Source organism: Chrysochloris asiatica, unplaced genomic scaffold (assembly GCF_000296735.1).
Source record: "Chrysochloris asiatica unplaced genomic scaffold, ChrAsi1.0 scaffold00022, whole genome shotgun sequence".
Taxonomy (NCBI): domain Eukaryota; kingdom Metazoa; phylum Chordata; class Mammalia; order Afrosoricida; family Chrysochloridae; genus Chrysochloris; species Chrysochloris asiatica.
The window spans coordinates 3,852,274-3,875,706 of NW_006408540.1; the positions used below are offsets into that span (position 1 = coordinate 3,852,274).

A 23,433-nucleotide genomic window follows, 5' to 3' on the forward strand; every position below is an offset into this window, starting at 1 on the left:
GAATCTCTGACCTGGCAGTTCAAATGGCTTTGCAGTCTGGCGGTCTTCCTTGTAAATGTATGGATATTATCCTATCACAGCCAGTGTCGCACTTCAAAAGAGACCTTGAGATGTTCTGTTTGAGGATGAATCCAATGCCATTACTCTTCAGTTTGGCATTCTCATATGATTGTCAGATTCATAATGGCCAATATCAGTCCATTTCAGGTCACTAATGCCTATGATATTAAAGTAGGTTTATGCGTTCTGTTAATTTTTGACAACTTCCAATTTTCCTAGATTAATTCTTCGTATATTCCATGTTCCAATTATTAGTTACTTACAACTATTTCTCTTTATTTTGAGTTGTGCCTCATCAGCAAATGAAGGTCCTGAAGGTGTTACTCCATTCTCATCACCACAGTCAACTCTACTTTGAGGAGATAGCTGCTACCCTGTTGTATTTTGAGTGTCTTCCAACTTTTGGGGCTGATTTTCTGGTACTATATCTAACAATATTCTGGTGTTCTTCATCAGGTTGCAATATTCAATATTTACTGGTGCTATCTGACAGTGTCCCATTGCAGTTTGTAAAGTTTTCAGTGACTAAATGTTTGAAAGCAATCAGTCTCTCCTCCTTCCTAGTTGTCTTTGTCTGGAAGCTCAGATGAAGCCTGTCCTGCATGGGTAGTGACCCTGCAGATATCTAAAATACCAGTGGTACAGCTTCCAGAATCACAGCAACATGCCCTTTTATAACTGCTGACAAAAGTCCACAGGCCACATCACTCTATCATATGTCTCATCTTGCAGCCACTCAGCTCTAAGATGGTGATTCTGAAAATCCCCCTAAGTAAGTGTCTGCAGGCACCCCACTCTGCAAGCAAGTCTCCTCCCTAAACTCAGTCAGCTTTATTTGTTCTATTGGTTAAGAATCCCACTGCTCTTTTTCATGCTATGACTCTTGGTTCTTGTCGCAGCTTCTGTCCCTGGATCTAGAAGGTTCAATGTGCAGGAATTTGGGGGTCCAAAGGAAGTTCTCCACTCCTGGCTCTTCTTTGATGGTAGTAAGATTCTTCCTCCTACTTCTGAGATAGTTCATTTTATACCCATGCTAAGGTTTCAAGTTTTGACAATTACAATTATCTTTGCTAAAATTCACAGTGAATCATGTCATCATATTAATATCTTCTCCTACCTTCTCTTTTCCAGACCCAGAAGGGCAAAACATTCTTTGGTAGGAGTTATAGACTGGCTAGAATAGATATTAGATAATTCATGATACTACAATACATATTATTTATAAAATGGTTTGGAAAACTGAAATTTTCTATAAAATTGAAGGGTGTTATCAGTTAAAATTTCAAATATATGTCTCTATACCTTGGGGAAAGACATTATTGTTGGTAAAGTGGAGTATCAGGGTAAAACTGGAAGACCTCCAATGAGATGGATTGACCTAGTGGTAACAATAACAGTCTCAAGTGTAACAACAATTGTGAAGATGGCACAGGACTAGACAGTGTTTTGTTCTGCTGTGTCTCTATGAGTCAGAACCAACTGAACTCAACAATATGACAAGTTGAGACTTGGATTAACATTCATAATCCTCTATACTGTAACCTGCCTAGTTAGTCAGATTTATCTCCTATTATTTCCAAGTACCAACATTCTGCTTTAGCAAAGAAAATCTCTTTATTATTCCCCAAAGAATATCTACTTGTTTATATTTCAAACATTTTTCAAAGTTCTTTTGCCTATCACAGCACTCCTACCATCCGATAGGAGCTTTTTCCTAACTACTTCCGCTATATCAATCCAATTCTAACTACCAATCTCTGTGCACAAAAGAGGAATTTTCAGTCACCAGCAATATTTTATTGTTAAGTGAATTAAGCCTAATAAATATTTCTAAACTACCAATACCTTTCTTTTCAACAAGGATTTATAGATTTTTCCCATATGCATATGGCGTCCTGGTGTGGTTCAATAGGAGAAGCACTGGAATGCTAACCCAGCCACCAATTCTCAGAAACCCTATAAAGGCTCATTATGAATCAGAACCTGCTTAATGGCATGTAACAGCAATAACAATATGCATAAAGTATTATAGTTTACGGAGTCCTGGTGTGGTGCTGGAGCTGTGGGTTAATGTACCAGACTGCAAAACCATTTGAACTGCAAGGTCGATGGTTCAAGCTTACCAACTGCTCTTCAGAAACCCTATAAACGGGGTCATTATAGGTCAGAACTGACTCGACAGCACTTAACAACAACAACAAAATTATAGTTTACAGTGTATTTTGACACATATTGTGTCCTTTGATGCTCAAACAACCCAATTAGATAGCCAACGCATGTATTAATTTTACTTGAGGATGAAAGCAAGGCTCAGAGAGAGGAAGACTAAAGAATTTAAATAATCCGAGGTTAAGTCAAAAAGTATTGTTATTATAATTCAAGTTCATACGTGTGTAAGTTTATTCCAAATAAGATGTGTCTGCAATTAGTGAATGGCTACAGACAACTTCTCTCAGTAATACACTTGTCTTAGTCCCAGTATGGTGCTGTGGGATAAAGCACTGTACTGCAAGGTCAGTTGAAACCAGAAGATTCAAACTCACCAGCTGCTTCTCAGAAACCCTATACAGGGTCACTATGAATCGAAACTGACTAGACTGCACTTAACAACAACAATAATGAAGTCTCATTAGGATGTCTTCAAAAAAAGGAAACTTTTGCCATGGAAATAAAATAATTATGAGTTCAGGCCTAATTTCAAATTTTTAAAAGTACTCAAGTGGACATCTTTCCAAATCATTGAAGCTTTTCCCCATATAAAGCAGTTTTCATATGAATGAAGCATTGTAAGGAAGGTCCAACAGATTTAAAAGATGAACCAAGAGAAGAAAGACCATCAACCATGATGAATGAAGAGACTGTGGTGGACATACATTTGATGTGATAGCTATTGCAGGTGGGATATCATGTTTTTGCATTTTCAGTTTTAACCAAACATCTTGGTATCAACAAGCTTTGACCTTGATGGAAGCCAAAAGCATTGCACAAAGATTAGCTAGATCAAAGAACTGATCTTTCCATCAGTTTTTTAGGTTAACATTAAAGCTAGTGAAGAGCATTTTATGGAACTAATCATAACCAGGGACGAGTCTTGGATTTACCCATAAGATCCAGACAATGTCCTTCTGCAAACTTTATTGTCAGTAAAGAAAAAAGGTGAAAAGTTCTGGAGGATGGAAAACAGAAAGAAAAAAAAAAAAAAAAGAAAGTACTGAAATTAGAAATAAACCTAAAAAAAATATTTACTTTGTGCCAGGAAGTTTTCTCATCTCTCTGAATCATTCAATGATAAAATGTTATAAAATATCAATATCACTGTCACCATAACTTAAAGTTGGAAAAGCAAAGGAAATTCCCCATGGTCATATAAATAATGTTCAGCTTATAGTAAGAATAGTAAATCATATCACTGAGTTAAATACAAGGTACAGATATGTTATTTAGCACTTTATTTTGTTTAAATGAAATAAAAAATAACAAGATATTTTCCTTCCTTGTTACATTTTTATTTATTTTTTCCTAACCATAATAAAGGAGTCATAGTATAGCACTACTGGGTAAACACTGGACCACAGGTTCAGTTTGAACTACAAGGTCAGTGGTCCAAACTCACCAGCAGCTCCTTGGAAACCCTATACAGGGTTGCTGTGAGTTGGAACCGACTCTAAGACACCTAACAATAATAACAACAAGCATAACAAATGAACAATTCTGAAATCTCAGCAGCCTAAAGTCCATTTTTGCACAATGTGGTCTTAGCTCTATTGAGTGAGAAAGAAGAATATATATTTGCAAATACAGAAAACATCCCCCAAAGCTTCGTTTCATGATATTACTGTTTTAGAACATTTTGAGGACTTTTGCATACTTATCAAAGTCATACTTATTATACTTTGAGGGTTCAGCCAGCCATTGATAATTGAATAATAAGCCAGATTTTGTCTAATAATACATCTTTGCTGTGCTTAAGTGTTCAGCTGCCACCAAAAACCATCTGATGAGGGCAGAAAGAGTACTATGGATCTGAAATATAAAGATATTCACAGTAGGATTAGCTGGGTGATGATGTTCACCTGCAAAATTACATACTAGATCGCTGTACTATGTCAAATATTTAAGTAATAAATCAAGTAAAAGAGCTTTTGTCAGGCTCTTATTTGGAACCAGATGTACCCTAGACTTTTGTCCCCATCTGCATATTTAATCTTAGATATGAAAACATCAGATTAATTATAACTGCCCCATTAATTACATCTGATTGTTTGGGACATGAAGTAGTGAATATATCTGTCAGTGCAGGTGGTGTGATTTTTAGTACAACTATAATAATCATGGCAAACTGACAATTTATTTGTAATTCATCCAGAGTGAAATTCATTTCATCAAGAAAGTATGTAGATACTTCCATCATTAGAGAAATCAGAGCCCCTTTTGTTGTACTAATTTTTCATTTTATAATAATTTTTTTTTCTTACAGAAGAAAAACGACTTTGCTGTAATTGGTTTTTACTCTACTATATTCTTTTATATATACACCTGTCATCTTATCTGCATGTCTATCAGATTTAAGGCTGCAGTGTTGGCACAGGCTCATGAAGATATTTGTTGATGTGCTATAGATTGAATTGAAATCCTTTGAACTCATTTAGACTGTGGCATTTTATGGCAGATTAATTAAAATGATTCGTAGTTACTTTAGCCTCAATGAGAGAAGTGAACAGGTATCTGATGAAACCTCCGTCTTTGGCCTTGTTTCCTGCCTGATGACATTAGCAATCTCTACAATGCCATACTTCCTTTACAAATTATTTAATAATGATATTTGTGTTACAGGCCTACTAAGTTTGTGTATGTGAACAAAATCACAATCCTTGCAATACTAGTTGTCTGTAACCGAATACTTCTCCATGGATTATGGAGCATACAAGCTTGCAGAAAATGGAACATCACAGTTACTGAATGAGACTCTGTTGTTATGATTTGTTCCAGCAATACTTCAGCCTGACTTGCTTGATGAGTAAAAAGTGAAGAATGTCTTATGCCACAGCTTCAAGTTGCCAAGAAACTGACTCCCTGAAGCTATTTCTAGAGAGTTCAAATTCACAGCAGGCAACATAAAGTTCTTCAAATATTTTATCTCAGACTGGTGATTCTTTCATATAATATCTGAATCAGGAGGTGACAATCTCCTCCTGTCTTGTTATTCATGAAGACTTTAGCTTCAAATGTAATCATTCCCAAAGGTTTTGTCCGTTTTAGGCAATTTAATAGTATGTGAAAGAATACTGTATTAAATACGTAGAATTGAAAGTTGACTAATGGTTGTGTCTCTCATTTATTTTTCAGTTTGTAGTTTCTCTTAGTAGCTTTTCCTTCATACTTCTCCCCTTTCTAGATTTCGATCCTCATTTGATTATTTCATTGCTCATTATTATAGTAGAAAACTCAAATGACACTGTTTGCACTTTTGATTAACAGTTCCAATCAAAGGTATGCTAGGGAAAAGAGAGAATCTCAAAATTTTAGGGCTGAAGGGAAATTTGGAAATCACAAAGTCTAATTCCCTCATTTGGAAAAATAACTTTTACCCTTAAGTGTTAAACTAATGCCCTAAAATATTGTGAAAGATCAACTTGGCAAAAAATTTAATGAATAAAATAATATTCGATGTTTTATAAATTTCTCATTTATGATATCTATGGAATTAAGAGTTGAATAGTGAATTTGGAAAATTTTACAGTATTATGGATGCTAATATGGCATGTATTATTGACTTTAATATCCCAATGCTGATAGGTACTGCAAGAATTACCACTCTTATTTCATAGATGTATAACTAAGGCTTACAATGGTTACATCTTCTAACCAATTTTTAAACCAATTTTTGGGAGGCACTAGAATTAAAGTCTTAATTTAAATTTTAAAAAATTCTATCCTTATAATTATTCAAAGTGGGAAGAATAATTAATATGGACTGGGATGATATTAGTTGTACTTTTATTTTATCTCATACTTATACTCCTTTTTTAAAAAACAAAATACCTTCATAAACAGATGTTCATGTTTCAGGCTTAAGGTTATCAATAAACTGTATCTTCACACATTTTGATTAACATTAGATCCTGTAGTTCTTCAAGACTTCTGATTTCAATCGACCAATTTTAGATATCAGCTCTCTAATTTGATGTCCTCTCTCCCAAGAGAAAGAATTCTGGTTGGCTTAAATTGTTAAGTTCTGGACTACTAAATGATCAGTTAGTGGTTCAAAGCCACACAGAGACACCTAAGACAAAAGATCTGGCAATTTGCATCTGAAAGTTAATAACCATGAAAGCCTATGGAACACCCTTCTACTCTAAATTAAATGGGGTTGTGATGACTTGAATCAACTTGATTGTTTATAATTTTGCCGAAAGCAGACTAGAAGCTCCATAAAATTGTAGAGAAAGCTAATTCAAAAGTGTTAAAAATTGCTGTCCTGGGAGACAGTAACAACTTCTTTTAATTTCAGGCACTATTGGTGGCTGGAGGAATAAACGTGTCCACTCTTGTATTGTCCTACTGTCAAATTAATGGTTCATTTGGGGCTGCCATCCTTAAGATGATGGTTCTTACAGTCCTCCCACTGTTCTGTTCCTTGGCCCAGGAACCCTATTGAGAGATAGTCTTTTCCTTCCTTTATATCCACAGTTCTATATTTATATCCACAGACTATCTACTTTACAAATTCTTGTTTCCAGGCTTTCCTCACCCCAGTTTGTGACTGGAAAGTTAACTTAGGTCCCAATTATCTAAGTGTCATCCTTTTTACTCATGTCAACCTAGGTGTGGGAATGTAACTTATTCCTATGTAAAATATGTAATAGTTCTTTCCATATTGCTATTGTTCTCCCAACTATTTTCTGGTCCCATTTGGCTTCCCACCTGTTTGATCACTTCTCCACTCTCACATAAAGCAGGTACCAGTCTCTAGTTTACAGGAAGTTGGGTAGGGTATCATGAAGAGAGGATTAGGTTATATGTGTGGAACCTCATCCCATGGAGGAAAGAAATAGTTACTATCTCATGATTTAACTCTCCTCAGGAAGACACTCCTGCTGGGTTTTTTTTTATACAGTTGGTGTTCCATAAAGTTATTTTGGGGGAACAAGAAAAGTTTTTTGGAAACTTATGTTCTAGGACCATTAATCAGGATTCTTTTGAACATGGCTGTCCTGAATTGCCAGCCACAAGGCCTATAGTTCAAAGACACCAGCTAGCTATTCCTTGGAAACCCTATGTTGTTGTTGTTGTTAAGTGCTGTCAAGTCAATTCTGACTCATAGCAGCCCTGTATAGGGTTTCTGAGGAGTGACTGGTGGGTTTCAACTGCCAACTTTGCAGCTCAAACTGACCTTGCAGTCCAGCACATTATCCTGCATCACCATTCCAGCAAACCTTATACATGGCTGCTATGAGATGGAACTGACTAGACAGCACTTAACAACAGCAACAACACACAGAGTTTAGTTTATTTTTAACCAAGAATGGTTTCAACAGATATCCCTGTACCAGTTAGAAGTCTCTTGGTACCAAAAAGGCAACTCAGGTTGTGTATTGTTTTTATTGTTTGTATTATGTGTTGATATATATTGTTTTTCTTAGTTGCCATTGAGTTGGCTCGGATTCATAGTGACCTTATGCATAACAAAACAACTTGCTGCCTGGTACTGTGCCATCTTCCTCATAGTTGGTATGTTTGTGGTGATTGTGTCAATCTGTCTCACTGAGGTCCTCCCTCACTTTCATTGATCCTCTACCAACCACGATGTTCTTTTCTATGGATTGCTCTTTCTTGATTACATGCCAAAGTAAGAGAGCTGAAGTTTTATTGTCCTCACTTCTAAGGAGAATTCCAGTTCTATTTCTTCTAAGACTAATTTTTTCATTGTTTTGGCAGTCTATGGTGTATTCAATATTCATTATCAACATCACAATTCAATGGGATCAATTCTTCTATCTTTTCTTTTTTTTTCTTTCTACAGTATTTGCATGCATATTATACCACTGAAAAGATCATGCTTGGATTAAGTGAACCTTTATCATCAAAGTGATTTATCTTTGCATTTTAAAAATTAAAGAGATCTTTTTAGAAAAACTTTCCAGGGTAATATATCATATGTTGTTATTTCTGTTGATTCATAGCAACACAATAAAGAGCAGCTGGTGAGTTTGAACCACTGATCTTGTCATTATCAGTCCAGTGCTTATCCTATAGTGCCACACCTAGGTTCCAATATGTCATTGTTGTTGTTTGTTGTGAAGTTCCATAGAGTTGGGTCCTACCCATAGCGAGTCTGTATAGGATTTCCAAGGAACAACTGGTGAGCTTTAACTGTTACCTTACAGGTCAAAGTGACTTTGCAGTACCTCACATTAACCCTCAGCACCACACCAGGATGCCAATATGTCATTATATAAATATATTTAGATATAGACATGGATGTTGTTGTTAAGTGCTGTCGAGTAGGTTCCAACTCATAGCGACCCTGTATAGAGTTTCTGAGGAGCAACAGGTAGGTTTAAACTGTCAGCCTGTGGTTCACAGTCAAGTGCTGATTCTACAATACCATACCAGGAGTCCATGAACATAGATATAGGTAGATAATATATAATATGCATATATGAACTGTATGCCATATTCTTGTTTTCAGTAATCATGCTTTAAATAAAGTGAATATGTCTAAATGACTCTGAAAAAGACAAGATATTTAAAGTGTAATTATAGACAGAAGAAGAGTTGGTCTTTTGTAACTGGGCTGTCCTCAAAACACTTAGTAATTAAAGTGATATCAACTTAAAAATCTGGACTTAAACTGTAGTTCATTGTTTTTCAAACCACTTGCTTCAGAAGTGTTTACAAACAAAGAATCCAGAAACTCACCACTACTGATGCAGAATGGAAAAAGCATCCTGGAATTAGCATTTAAACATATGTCTATATGGTTTTTCATGAAGATGGTATACGAGAATCACTAATGTAGTTGTATTAGTCCTGATGTGGCACAGTGGGGTAATGTGCCGGACTGCAAAGTCAGTTTGTACCACAAGGTTGGTGGTTCAAGCTCACCATCCACTTCTCAGAAACCCTATATAGGGTCACTATGGGTCAGAACTGATTCGATGGCACTTAACAACAATAACAATGCTATAAAAATGATATCAATTTAAAGAGTTTAGACTTAAACTATAGGTCATTGCTTTACAAACCACTTGCCTCAGAAGTTTAACAAAGGAAGATTCCAGAATCCTATCACTACTGATGCAGAACATTAAAAGCATCCTGGAATTAGAATATAAACATATAGATAACATGGTTTTTCACGAAGATGATATTGGAGAATCTCTAATGTCATCATTAAGGAGCTCTGGTAGCATAGTGGTTATGAGTTGGACTGCTAACATCAATGTTACCAGTTTGGAATTACCAGCTGTTCTGCAGGATAAAGATGAGGTTTTCTGCTCCCATAAAGATTTACAGCCTCTGAACCCCTATGCAGGGTCACTATGAGTCAGAACAGCCTCCACGGCACACTGCCAACATCAGTGTAATCATTGAGGAGTTACCAATGAATTTTGAACAAAAGCACAACAGGATGAAATCAGTATTGTTATAGAACAATCCTGGTGTTGGTATGGAGGGTGAACTGATGGACAGAAAAAGGTCAGATGGCCCAGTGGAAGACCCCAAGTAAAGAGCCTCTGTAATTGTCCAAGTAAAAGTGAATTTATTGGTGCCAGCATGAAAAGAAATTTAAAGAGGAATCTTGTTGTTGTTAGTGTCATTGAGTGGGTACTGACTTGTAGAGACCCTATGCACAACAGAATGAAACACTGCCCATTCCTCTGCCAACCTCACAATCTTTGCCATGCTTGAGCTGAAGGAACATGAAAAATTACTATGAAATCACTAGCACACAGGAAAGAAGTCTAAGGAGTTTCAGTTTTGTAGGTTGGGTGATGGGAACATTGATTCCCCTACTCCCTTCCTTCACAGTGAGTGCTATTGTGGAGGATAGTGGCAGCTGCTGCCTGTGAAGACATGCTGATCTGTAGGAGGGTTCCTATCCCACGCATGAGTCACGCTCTGTTTTGGAGTATGTGTACCCATAACAAAACTTAGGCTGCACTCTGCATGTGGCATTTTCCTACTCTCTTCCTGATTTAAAAGCAGGTTAGCAACGTTGTTAAAGCTCAACAATGCTAATGCTTCCATGTTAGGTAGTTTGGTTTAAGCATCACAATGTGCATCATCTAGTTTTTACCTACTGTTTTTGTTGTTAAGTGCCCTTGAGTAGGTTCCAACACATAGTGACCCTGTATAGGGTTAACAAGTCCAGTGAATACCCTAGATAATTTTATTTCATATAAGTTTTAGCTACATGCAATACAATTGTGTTGCTGAATTGATTTTGAATCATAAAGACCCTGTAACAGAGTAGCAGTACCCCCTAGAATGTGTTTTAACTGCCAGCCTTTGAGTAGCAGTTGAGCATTTACCATTGCTCCATCAGGACTCCTATGGTTTAATTTAAAATATTTTAGACTTATATCATGTTTTTGGAAATGCGTTATGTGGGTCATTCCATCTACTCTCGATAGCAGCATTTTGAGCTTGAATGAAAAGTCATTATTTTTCTTAATGTATCTTATGGAAGAGTTTCATGTCTGTTGTTCCTTTATGTGTCATGCACCCAATTCCTATCCCTTCTATACCTGGCTGCAAGGTCCAGTTCAATGTTTCCTCAATTTCTTTTGACAATCTCTTTTCCTCTATTTGAGATGCCTTAGAACTTCTACACACTTAGATTATTGCTCATATTTTATTGTACTACCGTTATTTATTTACTCAGCTCTCTCCTGGATCAGCCTGTGAGCCAGGAGAACATCTCTGAACTAGAGCTGCAATCAAATTTGTAACTAAAAACCACCAGTAAACCAGCTGGTCATGATTCATGGTGACTCACGTGTGTAAGAGCAGAAATGTGCTCCATAGGGTTTTCAGTGTCTGAGATTTTTTGGAAATAAAACCTCAGGCCTTTCTTCCAGGTGCTTCTGGGTGGACTCAAGCTATTAATTTTCCAGTTAGTAGACAAGCTTGTTAGCCATTGGCACCACCCAGTGACTTTGTTTGGCACCAACCCCACTGCCATTGAATTGATTCTGACTCATAGTGACCCGATAGAACAGACTAAAACTGCCGTAAATCTTATGAAAGCAGATTTTCAAATCTTTCTTCTGAGGAGTAATTGGTGGTTGGAACCATCAAGACTTTAGTTACAAGTTGAGCACGTAACCACTAAGTCACCTGAACTCCTTATTTAAGAACATGAAGTGCCAAAGTTGAAGTGGTGTTGGTAAACTTATAAGCCTGTCACATCAAATATAGATCAAAGAACCAAGCTATCCAGTGGTTATGACAAGGTCCTCATGCAAAACCCACAGCCAGAGAGATCATTTTGACTCATAATGACCCTGTAGGACAGAGTACAACTGCTCCATAGTGTTCCTAAGACTATTCTTTATGGAACCAAACTGCCACATCTTTCTCCTGCAGAGGTGCTGGTGGGTTCAAATGACCAACCTTTTGGTTAGCAGGCAAGCACTTAACTACTGTGCCATCATGGCATCTGACCAGGTCCCTGTCATAACATATTCAGTCTTGAATTTGGGGCTGAGATTGAATTTCAGACAGCTAAATGAGTCAGCGAAGAAGGCAGTTAGAGAAAGTGGAAAGAGAACACAACTATGATTTCTTGATGCTGCTCAGTCATGAGGTCTTTTCCTTTAGCTATTTTTGTCAAGACATTGTTGTTACTGTGATCTCACATAGGATTCTTGTAGATTACCCATTGTATTTTAAGCCTCCCAAATTGTATTTTTGAAATTGTGTTATTCTCTCAGTATATCATACACAGTTCCAACATACCTTTTCTCTTGCATCAGTCTAGGTAATGTAGTGAATGAGATTTATTAACTCTGGCATCCCACAACGGCCAGCATTGTCATTATCTATGACATTTTATACTTTTTTTCCCCCCAGGCCTTTATAGAATGCATTCATAGCTGAATCAGTTTTATCTACTGTAGAATTTTAAATTTGAAGGCACTATTTTAAATGCATTGTGATAGTGCAAATAGGCAACATTTACCTGATTCCCTTCATCCTCTCATTTTGTCATTCTGTTGAAAAGAGCTATTGATTTTGTAGGGCGTGATTTGCTCTTTATAAAACCATGCTGCTATTGCTTGTGATTCCATCACCCTCCAGATTCTGACAAATTTCATTTTGTTGGACCTCTTTAATTATTTTGCTATTGGTATTCGACTTACCAGGTCATCGTTTTCAGACTCACTTCTCTTCCCTTTTGTGAAATGTATACTTGCCTCCAACTACTATGATTCACTCTACAGCTACAATGACAAAAAGCTCTGAGACTTATTCAACATATTAAGCATGCTTACATCAGGAAAGTCTTTATTACAATGCAAACACTAGAATATTAAAAGTGTGGCACACTTTTAATATTCTAGTGAAAAAATAGTTTTGATCACAATGACTTATACTGAAATAATATTACACAAATGTTTCTGAGTGATGCAAATGGTGTTAAGTGCTCAACTGTTAGCTGAAAGTTTGGACGTATAGCATTGCCAGAAATGCTATGCTTCCACAGTGGTATAGAAACCCTTGAAAACCTTATGGAGCAATTCTAGATGGAACATAAAAGTTCATGAGTCAAAATCAACTCAGCAGCAACTAACAACAACAACAAAAATATTACGAGGGTTCTAAGAGCCTATTGTTGTTAGTAGGTGCCATCGAGTCAGTACCAACCCATAGTGATCTGATGCACAGCAGAATGAAACACTGCCCTATGGGAAGGGATATATTAAAAATGGGAGCAAAGTGACAGGAGGGTAAAAAGAACAAACCAAAAGGTATCTATGTTAACTTGTGGTCATCATGGTAGGAAAAAATGTATATACAAAACATATTCTAAAATGTATTGCTCTGGTTATGTTGTTAAGGAGCTCTGGTAGTGTAGTGTTTATGAGTTGGGCTGCTAATCTCAAACTCAGCAGTTTCTCTGTGGGAGAAAGATGAGGCTTTCTGTTCCTGTAAAGATTTACAGCCTCGGAAACCCTATACAGGATTCCTATGAGTTGGAACTGACTCCATGGCACACCACCACCAGTACTAGGTATGTTGTTGTTATATGTCACCGAGTCAGTTCCAACTCAGTTGGAACTATACAGTTCAAAGCCTGTATAGGGTTGCTGAGGAGTGACTGGTGGGTTTGAATGAATCTCTGACCTTGTAGTTAGCAGTCTAGTGCTTATCCTGTATTACCATACCAGGACTCTGCATTAGGAATAGAAGTGATGTACTGCAATACATATATTTCTTTCACCCTCATCCTTACAGTTGTGCAAATAATAGTACTAAAACAAAAATGAAATATAAAATTATAATGCACATTAAATCTAGAAAGAGCATAAATCAATTTTAGCACAAGTAACACAGTAAAATAGATATGATTTTTAAATTCTGCATCTTCTCCAGAAAAATAATCTGCATGCTTCATAATGAGAACAATCACTAACATTTAGTGAGCCCTTCTTAATCTCTGGAATTTACTTGCATGTTCTCATTTCATTTTCCTACTTTTATCTGTATTGTACCTGTGAGAAAACTGAGGCACAGAGAGGTTACCTGTACCTGGAAACAAAGCTAATAAGTGGTATCAGTGGATTTTGAATCCAGACAGTCCAGTACCAGCACCCATGCTGAGTTACATGACCTTTGTGCTGAAGTTAGTGACTGATAGAATTAATGCTCTCTTCAGAAGTCTTCATTATCCATCAGAATCTCAGAGGAATCAGCAATCTTGTACTTTACATTTGCTTTCAATTGTTGTTGCTAAGAAAATACAAAGCAAAATATATACCAATTAAACAATTTCTATGTGTACAATTATGTGAGATTGTTTATGTTCTTCAAGTTGTGCAAATATCATCAATCTCTTCTTCTAAACTGCTTCCCCACATTAGTAAAAACTCACTGCACTCTAAGTTTTCTATCTAATCTCTCTCAAATTGCTGTTATCAAATTGATCCCACATAGGGAATTCTTAAAAGAGCACAATGCTCAAGGCAGAAATGTTTTCATAATTAAGCAGAAGTTTTACAATTGTTCTACCTCTCATGTGTCAGTCTGTTGTATTGTGGTGACTTGTCTGTTGCTATGATGCTGAAAATGATGAAACCAATATTTTTAAAATTTAAAGTTACTTATGGAGGATAGATTTCAGCAGAGTGTCTAGTCTAAAATAGACACTGAACTAGGAGAGACAACCACTTATGAATGGTTAGAACTGAAAACCATTTGAAGAGCATTGAAACATTGTTTGATACAGTGCTATAAAATGAGACCCTCAGATTGGAATATACTCAAAATATGATTGGGAAAGAGCTGCCTCCTCAAAGTAGACCTTACGTTAATAACACAAATGGAGCAAGGATTTCTGGACCTTCATTTGCTGATTGGGCACAATGCAAAATGAGGGAGAAAAACACTGCTGCACACATACATTTATGTATCAGTTTAAATCTGCTTGTGCAGATGATTTGTCCAGTGCAATACATTGTTTGATTTGTTGATTGCTGCTTTTATGAGTGTTGATGGTTGATCCAAGCAAAATGAAGTCTTTGATAAATTCAATATTTTTCCCATTTATATGGATGTTGTCTATTGGTCCAGTGGTGAGAATTTTTGTTTTCTTTACATTGAGGTGCAAACTATACCTAAGGCTGTGGACTTTGATCTTCATCACCAAGTATTTTAAATCCTTTCAGCAAGCAAGGTTGTAGCACCTGCATATAGCAGGTTGTTAATGAGTCTTTCTTCAATCCTGATGCCACGTTTTTCTTTATACAATCCATCTTCTCAGATTGTCTTCACAGCATACAGATTGAATAAATATGTTGAAAGAATACAACTCTGATGCACACCTTTGCTAATTTTGAACCATTCGGTGTTGCCTTGTTCTGTTTGAACTGCTTCTTGGTCTATGTACAGGTTCCTTATGAGCACAATTAAGTGTCCCAGAATACTCATACTTCACAATGCTATCCATAGCTTGTCATGATCCACACAATCAAAAACCTTTGCTTAGTCAATGAAGCATAGGTAAACATCTTTCTGGTATTCTTTGCTTTCAGCCAAGATTTCTCTGATGTCAGCAATGATAGCCCTCAATCCACATCCATCTTCTGAATCCAGCTTGAACCTCCAGGAATTCTTTGTCAATGTATGATTATAGCCATTTTATAATGATCTTTAGCAAATTTTGCTTGTGTGGGATATTATTGATACTGTCCAATGATTTATGCATTCTGTTGGGTCACCTCACTTTGGAATGGGCACAAATACAGATCTCTTCCAGTCAGTTGGCCAGGTAGTTATCCTCCAAATTTCTTGGCATAGATGAGCGAGTACGTCCAGTGGCGCATGAATTTGTTGAAAGATTTCAATTTGTATTGCATCTATTCCCAGTGCCTTGTTCTTTGACAATTACTTCAATGCACCTTAGAATTCTTCCTTCCAGGATCATTGGCCCTTGGTCATATGTGATCTCTTGAAATAACTGAACATCAACCATTTATTTCTTTTTGGTACAGTGACTCTGTGTATTCCTTCCATCATCATTTGATGTTTTCAGCATTAGATGTTTTGCCCATAGAATCCTTCAATACCGCAAGTTGAATTTTGAAAATTTTTTTCAGTTCCCCCAACTTGAGAAATGCTGTGCATGTTCTTCCCTTTTGGTTTTCTAACTTCAGGTCTTTGCACATTTCGTTATAACATTTGACTCTGTTTTTTCAAGCTGACTTTTGAAATTTTTTGTTCAGCTCTTTTACCTCCTCACTTCTTCATTTGCTTTAGCATCTGTACTCTGGAGAGCATATTTCAGTCTCTTCTGACATGCAGTTTGGTCTTTTATTTCTTTCTTGTCTTCTTAATAATCTTTTTATTCCTTCCTGTATGATGTTCTTGATGTCATTCCAGAACTCTTCTGGTTTTCTGTCTTTAGTGTCTAATGCATCAACTCTGTTTTCCAGATGATCTCTAAATTCAGATTGGGTATATTTACGGTCCTATTTTGACTCCTATGGACTTGTTTTCATTTTCTTCAGCTTCAGCCTGAATTTGGATATGAGCAATGATTGTCTGTTCCAGTCTGCCCAGGCCTTGTTTTGGTTGATGATATGGAGCTTTTCCACTGTCTTGTTCCACAGATGTAGTCAATTTGTTTTCTGTGTATTCTATCTGGTGAGGTCCATGTGTATAGTCATCTTTTAAATTGTTTTAAGAAGGCATTTACAATGAAGTCATTGATCTTACAGACTTCTATCATGTGATCTCCAGCATAGTTTCTATCACCAAGGCCATATTTTCCAATTACTAATCCTTCCTCTCTGTTTCTAATCTTTACATTACAATCACCAGTAATTATCAATACATCTTGATTGCATGTTTGATCAATTTCAGACTGAAGAAGGTGGTAGAATTCTTCAATTTGGTGTATATGAACTATGAATCTAGAAAAATTGGAAGTCGTTAACAAATGAAATGAATGCATAAAGATCAATATTGTAAGTATTAGTGAACTGAAATGGACAGGTATTTGTCACTTTGAATCAGACAACTTATGATTTACTATGCTAGTAATAACAAATTGAAGAGGAATGGTGTCACATTCATCTTCAAGAAGAGGATTTCAATACCTATCCTGAAGTCTGATGCTATCTGTGATAGGAAGAGCAGTTGACACCACTTTTATTCAAATTTACACAGCAGACATTAAAGACAGTGATGAATAAATTTGAGAATTCTATGAATTTCTTGAGTTTGAAATTGATCGAACAGATAATCAAGATGCATTGATAATTAATGGTGAATGTAATGTGAAAGGTGGGACCAAAGTGGTGGGATCTAGGTAGTTGGAAAACAATGTTGGAGATCACATGTTAGAATTAAGCAAGATCATTGACTTATTCATTGCAAATACAATTTTTCAACAACATAAATGGTGACTATACATGTGGACCTCACCTGAGGAATATACAGCAATCAAATTGACTGTATTTGTGGGAAAACTCAATATCCCAAGACAGGGCCTGGGGTTGACTATGGAAGAGACCATCAACTGCTCGTATTCAACAAGTTCAGACTGACACTGACAAAAATTAAGACGTGTCCACAGAGCCAAAATATGGCCTTGAGTATATCACATTTGAATTTAGAGATTATTTCAAGAACAGGTCTGGTGCATAAGACACTAATGTCCAAAGACCAAAAGAGTTGTGGAATGACATTAGGAACATCATTCATGAAGAATGCAAAAGGTCATTAAAACACAAGAAAAAAACAAAAGACCAAAGTGAATGTGAGAAGAAATTCTGAGATTTGCTCCTGAATGTAAAGTGGTGGTGGTGTGGTGGTGTGCTGTGGAGTTGGTTCTGACTTACAGCGACCCTGTATAGACTTTCTGAGGCTGTAAATCTTTACAGGAGCAGAACTACTTTCTCCCACTGAACAATTGGTATTTTCCAGCTGCTGACCTTTAGTTTAGCAGTTCATAACCACTATGCTACCAGAGCTCCTTTGAATGTAGAGTAGCCAAAGAAAATGGAAGAAATGATGAAGTAAAAGAGCTAAACATAAAATGTCAAAAGACATCTCAAAAAGATACAGTCAAGTATTACAATGAAATGTACAAAGGCCTGGGATTAGAAAACCAAAAAGGCAGAATACTCAGCATTCCTCAAGCTGAAAGAACTGAAGAAAAAACTCAAGCCTTATGTTGCAAAACTGAAGGATTCTATGGGCAAAATGGAGTCCTGGTGTGGCTCTTTAGGAAAGCCCTGGACTCCTAACCACAGTTCAAACCCACCAGCAGCTGCTCAGAAACCCTATACAGGGCTACTACGAAACAGATTGATAGCACTTAACAACAACACCAACAAATGGACAAAATATTGAATGACATAAGAAGCATCAAAAGAATATGGAAAGAATAGAGTTACTGTACCAAAGAGAATTGGTCAATGGGCAATCATTTCAAAGTTACCATATGATGAAGAACTGATGCTAGGGAAATAGTAAGTCCAACCTGCATCAAAGGCATTGGCACAGAGCAAGGCTCCGGAAATTGATGTAACACAACCTGATATGTTTCAACAAACTACTGTAATGCTGGACATACTCACTTGTGTCTGTCAAGAAATTTGAAAAACAGCTACCTGGTCAACCAATTGGAAAAATATCCAAAGAAAAGTGACTTGACAGTATACAAGACTTGTTGTACAATATCATTAATATCACCTGCAAATAAGATGTTGTTAAAGATAATAAAAAATTGGTTGCAGCAGTAAATTGAAAGGGAACTGCCTCCCCAATTCAAGCTGGATTCAGAGGAGAATGTGGAACTAAGGATATAATTTATGACATCAGATGGATTTTACTTGTGCTAACTTGTGCTTCATTGACTATGCAAATGTATTCAACGGTGTGGACCAGAATACTTATTTGTTCTCATGAGGAACCTGCACATAGACCAACAGGAAGTTGTTTTAACACAAAAGGGGATATTAAATTATTTTAAATCAGGAAAGTTGTGTGCCAGGGTTGTAGCTTTTCATCATACTTATTCAATTTGTATTCAGAGCAAATAATCTGAGAAGCTGTACTATATGAAGAACAAGGTGGTATCAGGATTGCAGGAAAGCTCGTTAACATGCTATGATATGCAGATGACATAGCCTTGCTTGCAGAAAGTCAAAAGGACTTGAATTACTTGCTGATGAAGATCAAAGACCACAGCCTTCAGTATGGATTGCAACTCAATGTAAAAAAAAAAAGAAAACTCTCATAACTGGACAAATAAATAACATACTGATAAGCAAAGAAAAAAATAAATTGTGAAGACTTCATTTTGTTTGGATCCATAGTCAACTCATGGAAGCAGCAGTCAAGAAATCAAATGACATATTGCATTAGCCAAAACTTCTACAAAAGACCTCTTTAAAAAGTCAAAAAGCAAATATATCAGTTGAGGAAAAATGTGGGCCTGACCAATCCATGATATTTTCAATTGTTTCATGAATGGCAAAGTTGGGCAATGAATAAGGAAGACGGTGGAAGAACTGATGCATTTGAATTATGGTGTTGGTGAAGAATACTGAAAGTACCATGGACTTCCAGAAGAACAAACAAATCTGTCTTGGAAGAAATACAGCCAGAATGATTCTTAGAAGTTAGGATGGTGAAATTTCGTCTCTCATTCTTCATGTTGTTATCAGGAGGAACCAGTCCCTGCAGAAGGATATCATGCTTAGTAAAGTGGAGAGTCAGTGAAAAAGAGGGTTAGAGAATGTTAACCATGTTACCTCAATAAAAACAATAAGTCCTATTTAGTACATAATCCATGGAAGTCACTAGACTGGATAAATTAAGAAAGCTCAAGAAGTAGAATAGCTAATATAATGTTCTAGTCAGTCCTTGTTAGTTATAGTCCTATTTGTATAGATATATTTTTATTCAGCTATCCATTCATTTAGCCATCCATTCATTTAGCCATCCATCCATCCGTCCTTCCGTCTGTCTACCGTCCATCCATCCATTCATGCGTTCATCCAGTCATTGATTTGACAAATGCTCATGAGAACCCATCAGATGTCAGTTAAACAGAGGGCATTCACTTCTATACAACTAGATTTGACAAAACAAGCTAATATTGCTTTATCTCTGGAAAAAATCTAAAGCACACATGAAGCTTTTAAATGAATTGAAATATAATCACGATATAATCATTGAAAACCATTTAGAATTGTTGTTGCTAAGTGCCTTGGAGTCAGTTCCGACTCATAATGACCCTGTATAACATTTTCAAGGAACAGCTGGTAGGTTTGAACCGCCCATCTTATGATTATCAGCCCAGTTCTTATCTTATTGCACCACACCAGGACTCCTCAAAAGGAATACCATATGTTTTTATACCAATTCAAGTATTTATTCTTCCCAAACATACATGTCATGGCATGACACATTTTAAATTCCCATCAAGAGCATAACATCTAATGGTCAAATGTTCTGGAGCGCATTGATATTGGCTAAATGATAGACACAGCGGTGTCAGTAAAATGATACGGGTTATTATTTCTCCTTTCAAGATTCTGATGCTGATTTCAGAATAAAGATCATGGGGGATAAAAATACTAAGATCATTATGTAAATATATTGGAAAAATTTCCCAGGTAAGCTGTATAACTGCTAGACATACAGTTAAATGCCCAGCAAAACCAAAATGTTTTTTCTTAGAAATATATGTTCAGGTCATTTATGGAGAGACTGAAACCCAGAAGTATTAGATATACTATAATTTTTCAAATTTTTTATATTACTATTTCACACCTCAGAGTAGACTGAGAACATTAGGAAATTTTCTGGAATTATATATCTACATGATCAATTAAAACTATACCTAGTACCTTGATTAGTAACACAGGAATCATTTTCTAAATTGTGAGATTTTAGAGAATTACTGTTATTTATTTTCATTTTTGTTTTCCAAAGCAATAGACAGAGTCCAATAACTGTGGTGGAGACAATGGGTTTTCAAAGATTTCACTATTCCTCATTATTTTGTTTACATGGATACGCTTATTAAGACATTTTATCTGTAAGTACAAAAAATCCCATAAGCCACTCTTTGCAGCCTCCATCTTTTATCCCCGTTGTGAAAATAAAAAGTCTGCACAGCTGCTTTAGAGATATAAAAAGCTCCGATTTGTTTAAAAAAGCCTCAGTGAGCATAGGCGATGTTTAAAGAGGCTTTGGCAAAATAAAAAGTAAAAAGCTTTTAAAGCTGCTCTAGGAATTCTGTCTACTGAGAAGCAAGTCCAAGATGGCAGTATACATTTGGAAAGTACCTAACTTGAGCCACTGGCCGCTTCTTGAGGTTGGCCTAATAGCTGGGGCTTTCTTGTTGTTGATTGAAGGTCTTTATTTACTACTGGGAAGAAAACAGCCCCGTCTCCAGTCTTTTCTGAAAAGCTTTGCTAAATAACTGTTGACGGTCTATTTTAACAAAACAGTACATAGCTATAATTGCTCAATTTCATATTTTTGAAATAGATAATGAAAAATGATTTATATCACAAGGACTTTAAAATTATGAAAGATAATTAAAATCAACTTGTCTTGTTTTTATTTCTGTGTTTTAAATCCTTTTGCTTTAAAGTATCATTTCCATTTAAATAATATGTATACATGAAGCCCTGGTTTGACTCTAGGATAAGCACTGGAATGCAAGTTCAGTTTGAACTGTGAAGTCGGTGGTTCAAACCCACCAGCCACTCCTCAGAAACTCTATGTTGTTGTGAAGTGCCGTCAAGTTGGTTCCGACTCATAGCGACCCTGTATAGGGTTTCTAAGGAGCAGCTGGTAAGCTTGAACCGCCGACCTTGCACTTCAAACAGCTTTGCAGTCTGGCGCATTAACCCACAATGCCACACCAGGACTCACAGAAACCCTATACATGTTCTCTAGTAGTTGGAGCCAACTAGACAGCATTTAACAACAATATGTTTACATAAGGCCTCAACTGTGAATAAGAGAACTGATGCTTAATTCTTTATATTATGTATCTACTGATTTCTGGTTTACTTTCTGTATTAGAGTCTTCAACCATAAAACTCTTAGGAGAAAACAAAGGAGTAACTCTTTAAGATCTTGAGTTTGACTATGAATTCTTAGATATGACACAAAAAGTATGAGCAAAAAGAGAAAAAAAATAGATAAATTGGTGGTGGTAGTGTGTGGTGGAGTCGGTTCCAACTCATACATTCCCTACACAGGGTTTCCGAGGCTGTGAATCTTTACGGGAGCAGAAAGCCTCATCTTTCTCCTGTGGAATGGCTGGTAGTTTCAAACTGCTGACCTTGAGGTTAGCAGCCCAACTTGAAACCTACTCTACCAGATCTCCTCAGTTAGACTTCATAAAAATGAAACATTTTTGTGCATCAAAGGATTTTATCAAGAAATTAAAGTGAGAGAAAATATTTGAGAGTCATGGACCTACATAGATTTAATATCCAAACTATATAAACACCTCCCCTTCATATAAATATATAAATGACATTTAAATACATAAAAACTTATGTGTAAATCATAAAGAGACAGCCAATTCAACGTCTATAAGGAGTCTTGCAGTGACACTGTAGGAAAAATACTGCTTGGCAGCAGCAAGGTCAGTGGTTCAAACCCATCATTGACTTCTTAGAAACCCTACAGCAGGATCACTATGAGTTGGCTTCTACTCAACAGCACTTAACAACAGCAACAACAGCATCTGTCAATTTGTCAAACTGTGGTGCCTTGTGCATTGCTATGATGCTGGAAGCTATGCTACTAGTATTTTAAATATCAGCAGGGTCAACCATAGTAGATAGGTTTCAGCAGACAGATTCCCAGACTAACATAGAATAGAAAGAAGAAGATGCAGATCACTTCTGAAAGGCTGTTGTTGTTAAACACTGACAATGTTATTTATAGCAGTGGAACATTGCCTGATAAGATATCAGAAGATGAACCACTCAGGTTAAAGGCACTCAAAATGCAATTGATCAAGAGTTGCCTCCTCAAAGTAGAGTAGACTTTACTGATGTGGATGGAGCTAAGCTTTCAGGACCTTCATTTGCTGTTCTCTTCATTGTCTCAAAGTGAGAAGAAACTGTTGCAAATATCCATTAAAAATCAGTACATGGGCTATATGAAGCATGAATCTAGGAAAATTGGAAGTCATAAAAACTAACATGGAATGCATAAACAATGATGTCCTCAGCATTAGTGAACTGAGATGGAAAGGTTTTGAATCAGGCAATCATATGAATTACTATGCTGAGAATGACAAATTAAAGCATATTGTTGTCACATTCATCATCAAGAAAAGTATTTCAAGATCTGTCTTGAAGTACAATGCTGTTTGTGATAGGATAATATCCATATGCCCACAAGGAAGATCAGTTAATACCACTATTATTTAAATTTATGCATCAACTATTAAAGCCAATAAGGATGAAATTTAAGAATTCTACCAAATTCTTCAGTCTGAGAGTGATCAAACAGACAATCAAGATGCATTGATAGTTGCTGATGATTAGGATGTGAAACATAAACAAACAGGTGGGATCAATTGGAAAATAGGGCCTTAGTGATAGAAACAATGCTGGGGATCACATGATTGTTGTTGTTGTTGTCAGGTGCCAT

The 23,433-nt window shown here is 36.4% G+C and overlaps 1 protein-coding gene across 1 annotated transcript in view; it reads left to right on the plus strand.

Moving 5' to 3' along the window:
- Window positions 1-807: 807 nt before the first annotated feature.
- The window catches only part of LOC102827589 (60S ribosomal protein L17-like), a gene marked incomplete at its 3' end in the record, with an annotated part of 49,799 nt that continues 27,173 nt past the window's right edge, over window positions 808-23,433 (plus strand). Inside the window, exon 1 of the mRNA XM_006837672.1 lies at window positions 808-832. Coding sequence (XP_006837735.1) covers window positions 808-832 — 25 coding nt within the window. The remainder of the gene's footprint in view (window positions 833-23,433) is intronic.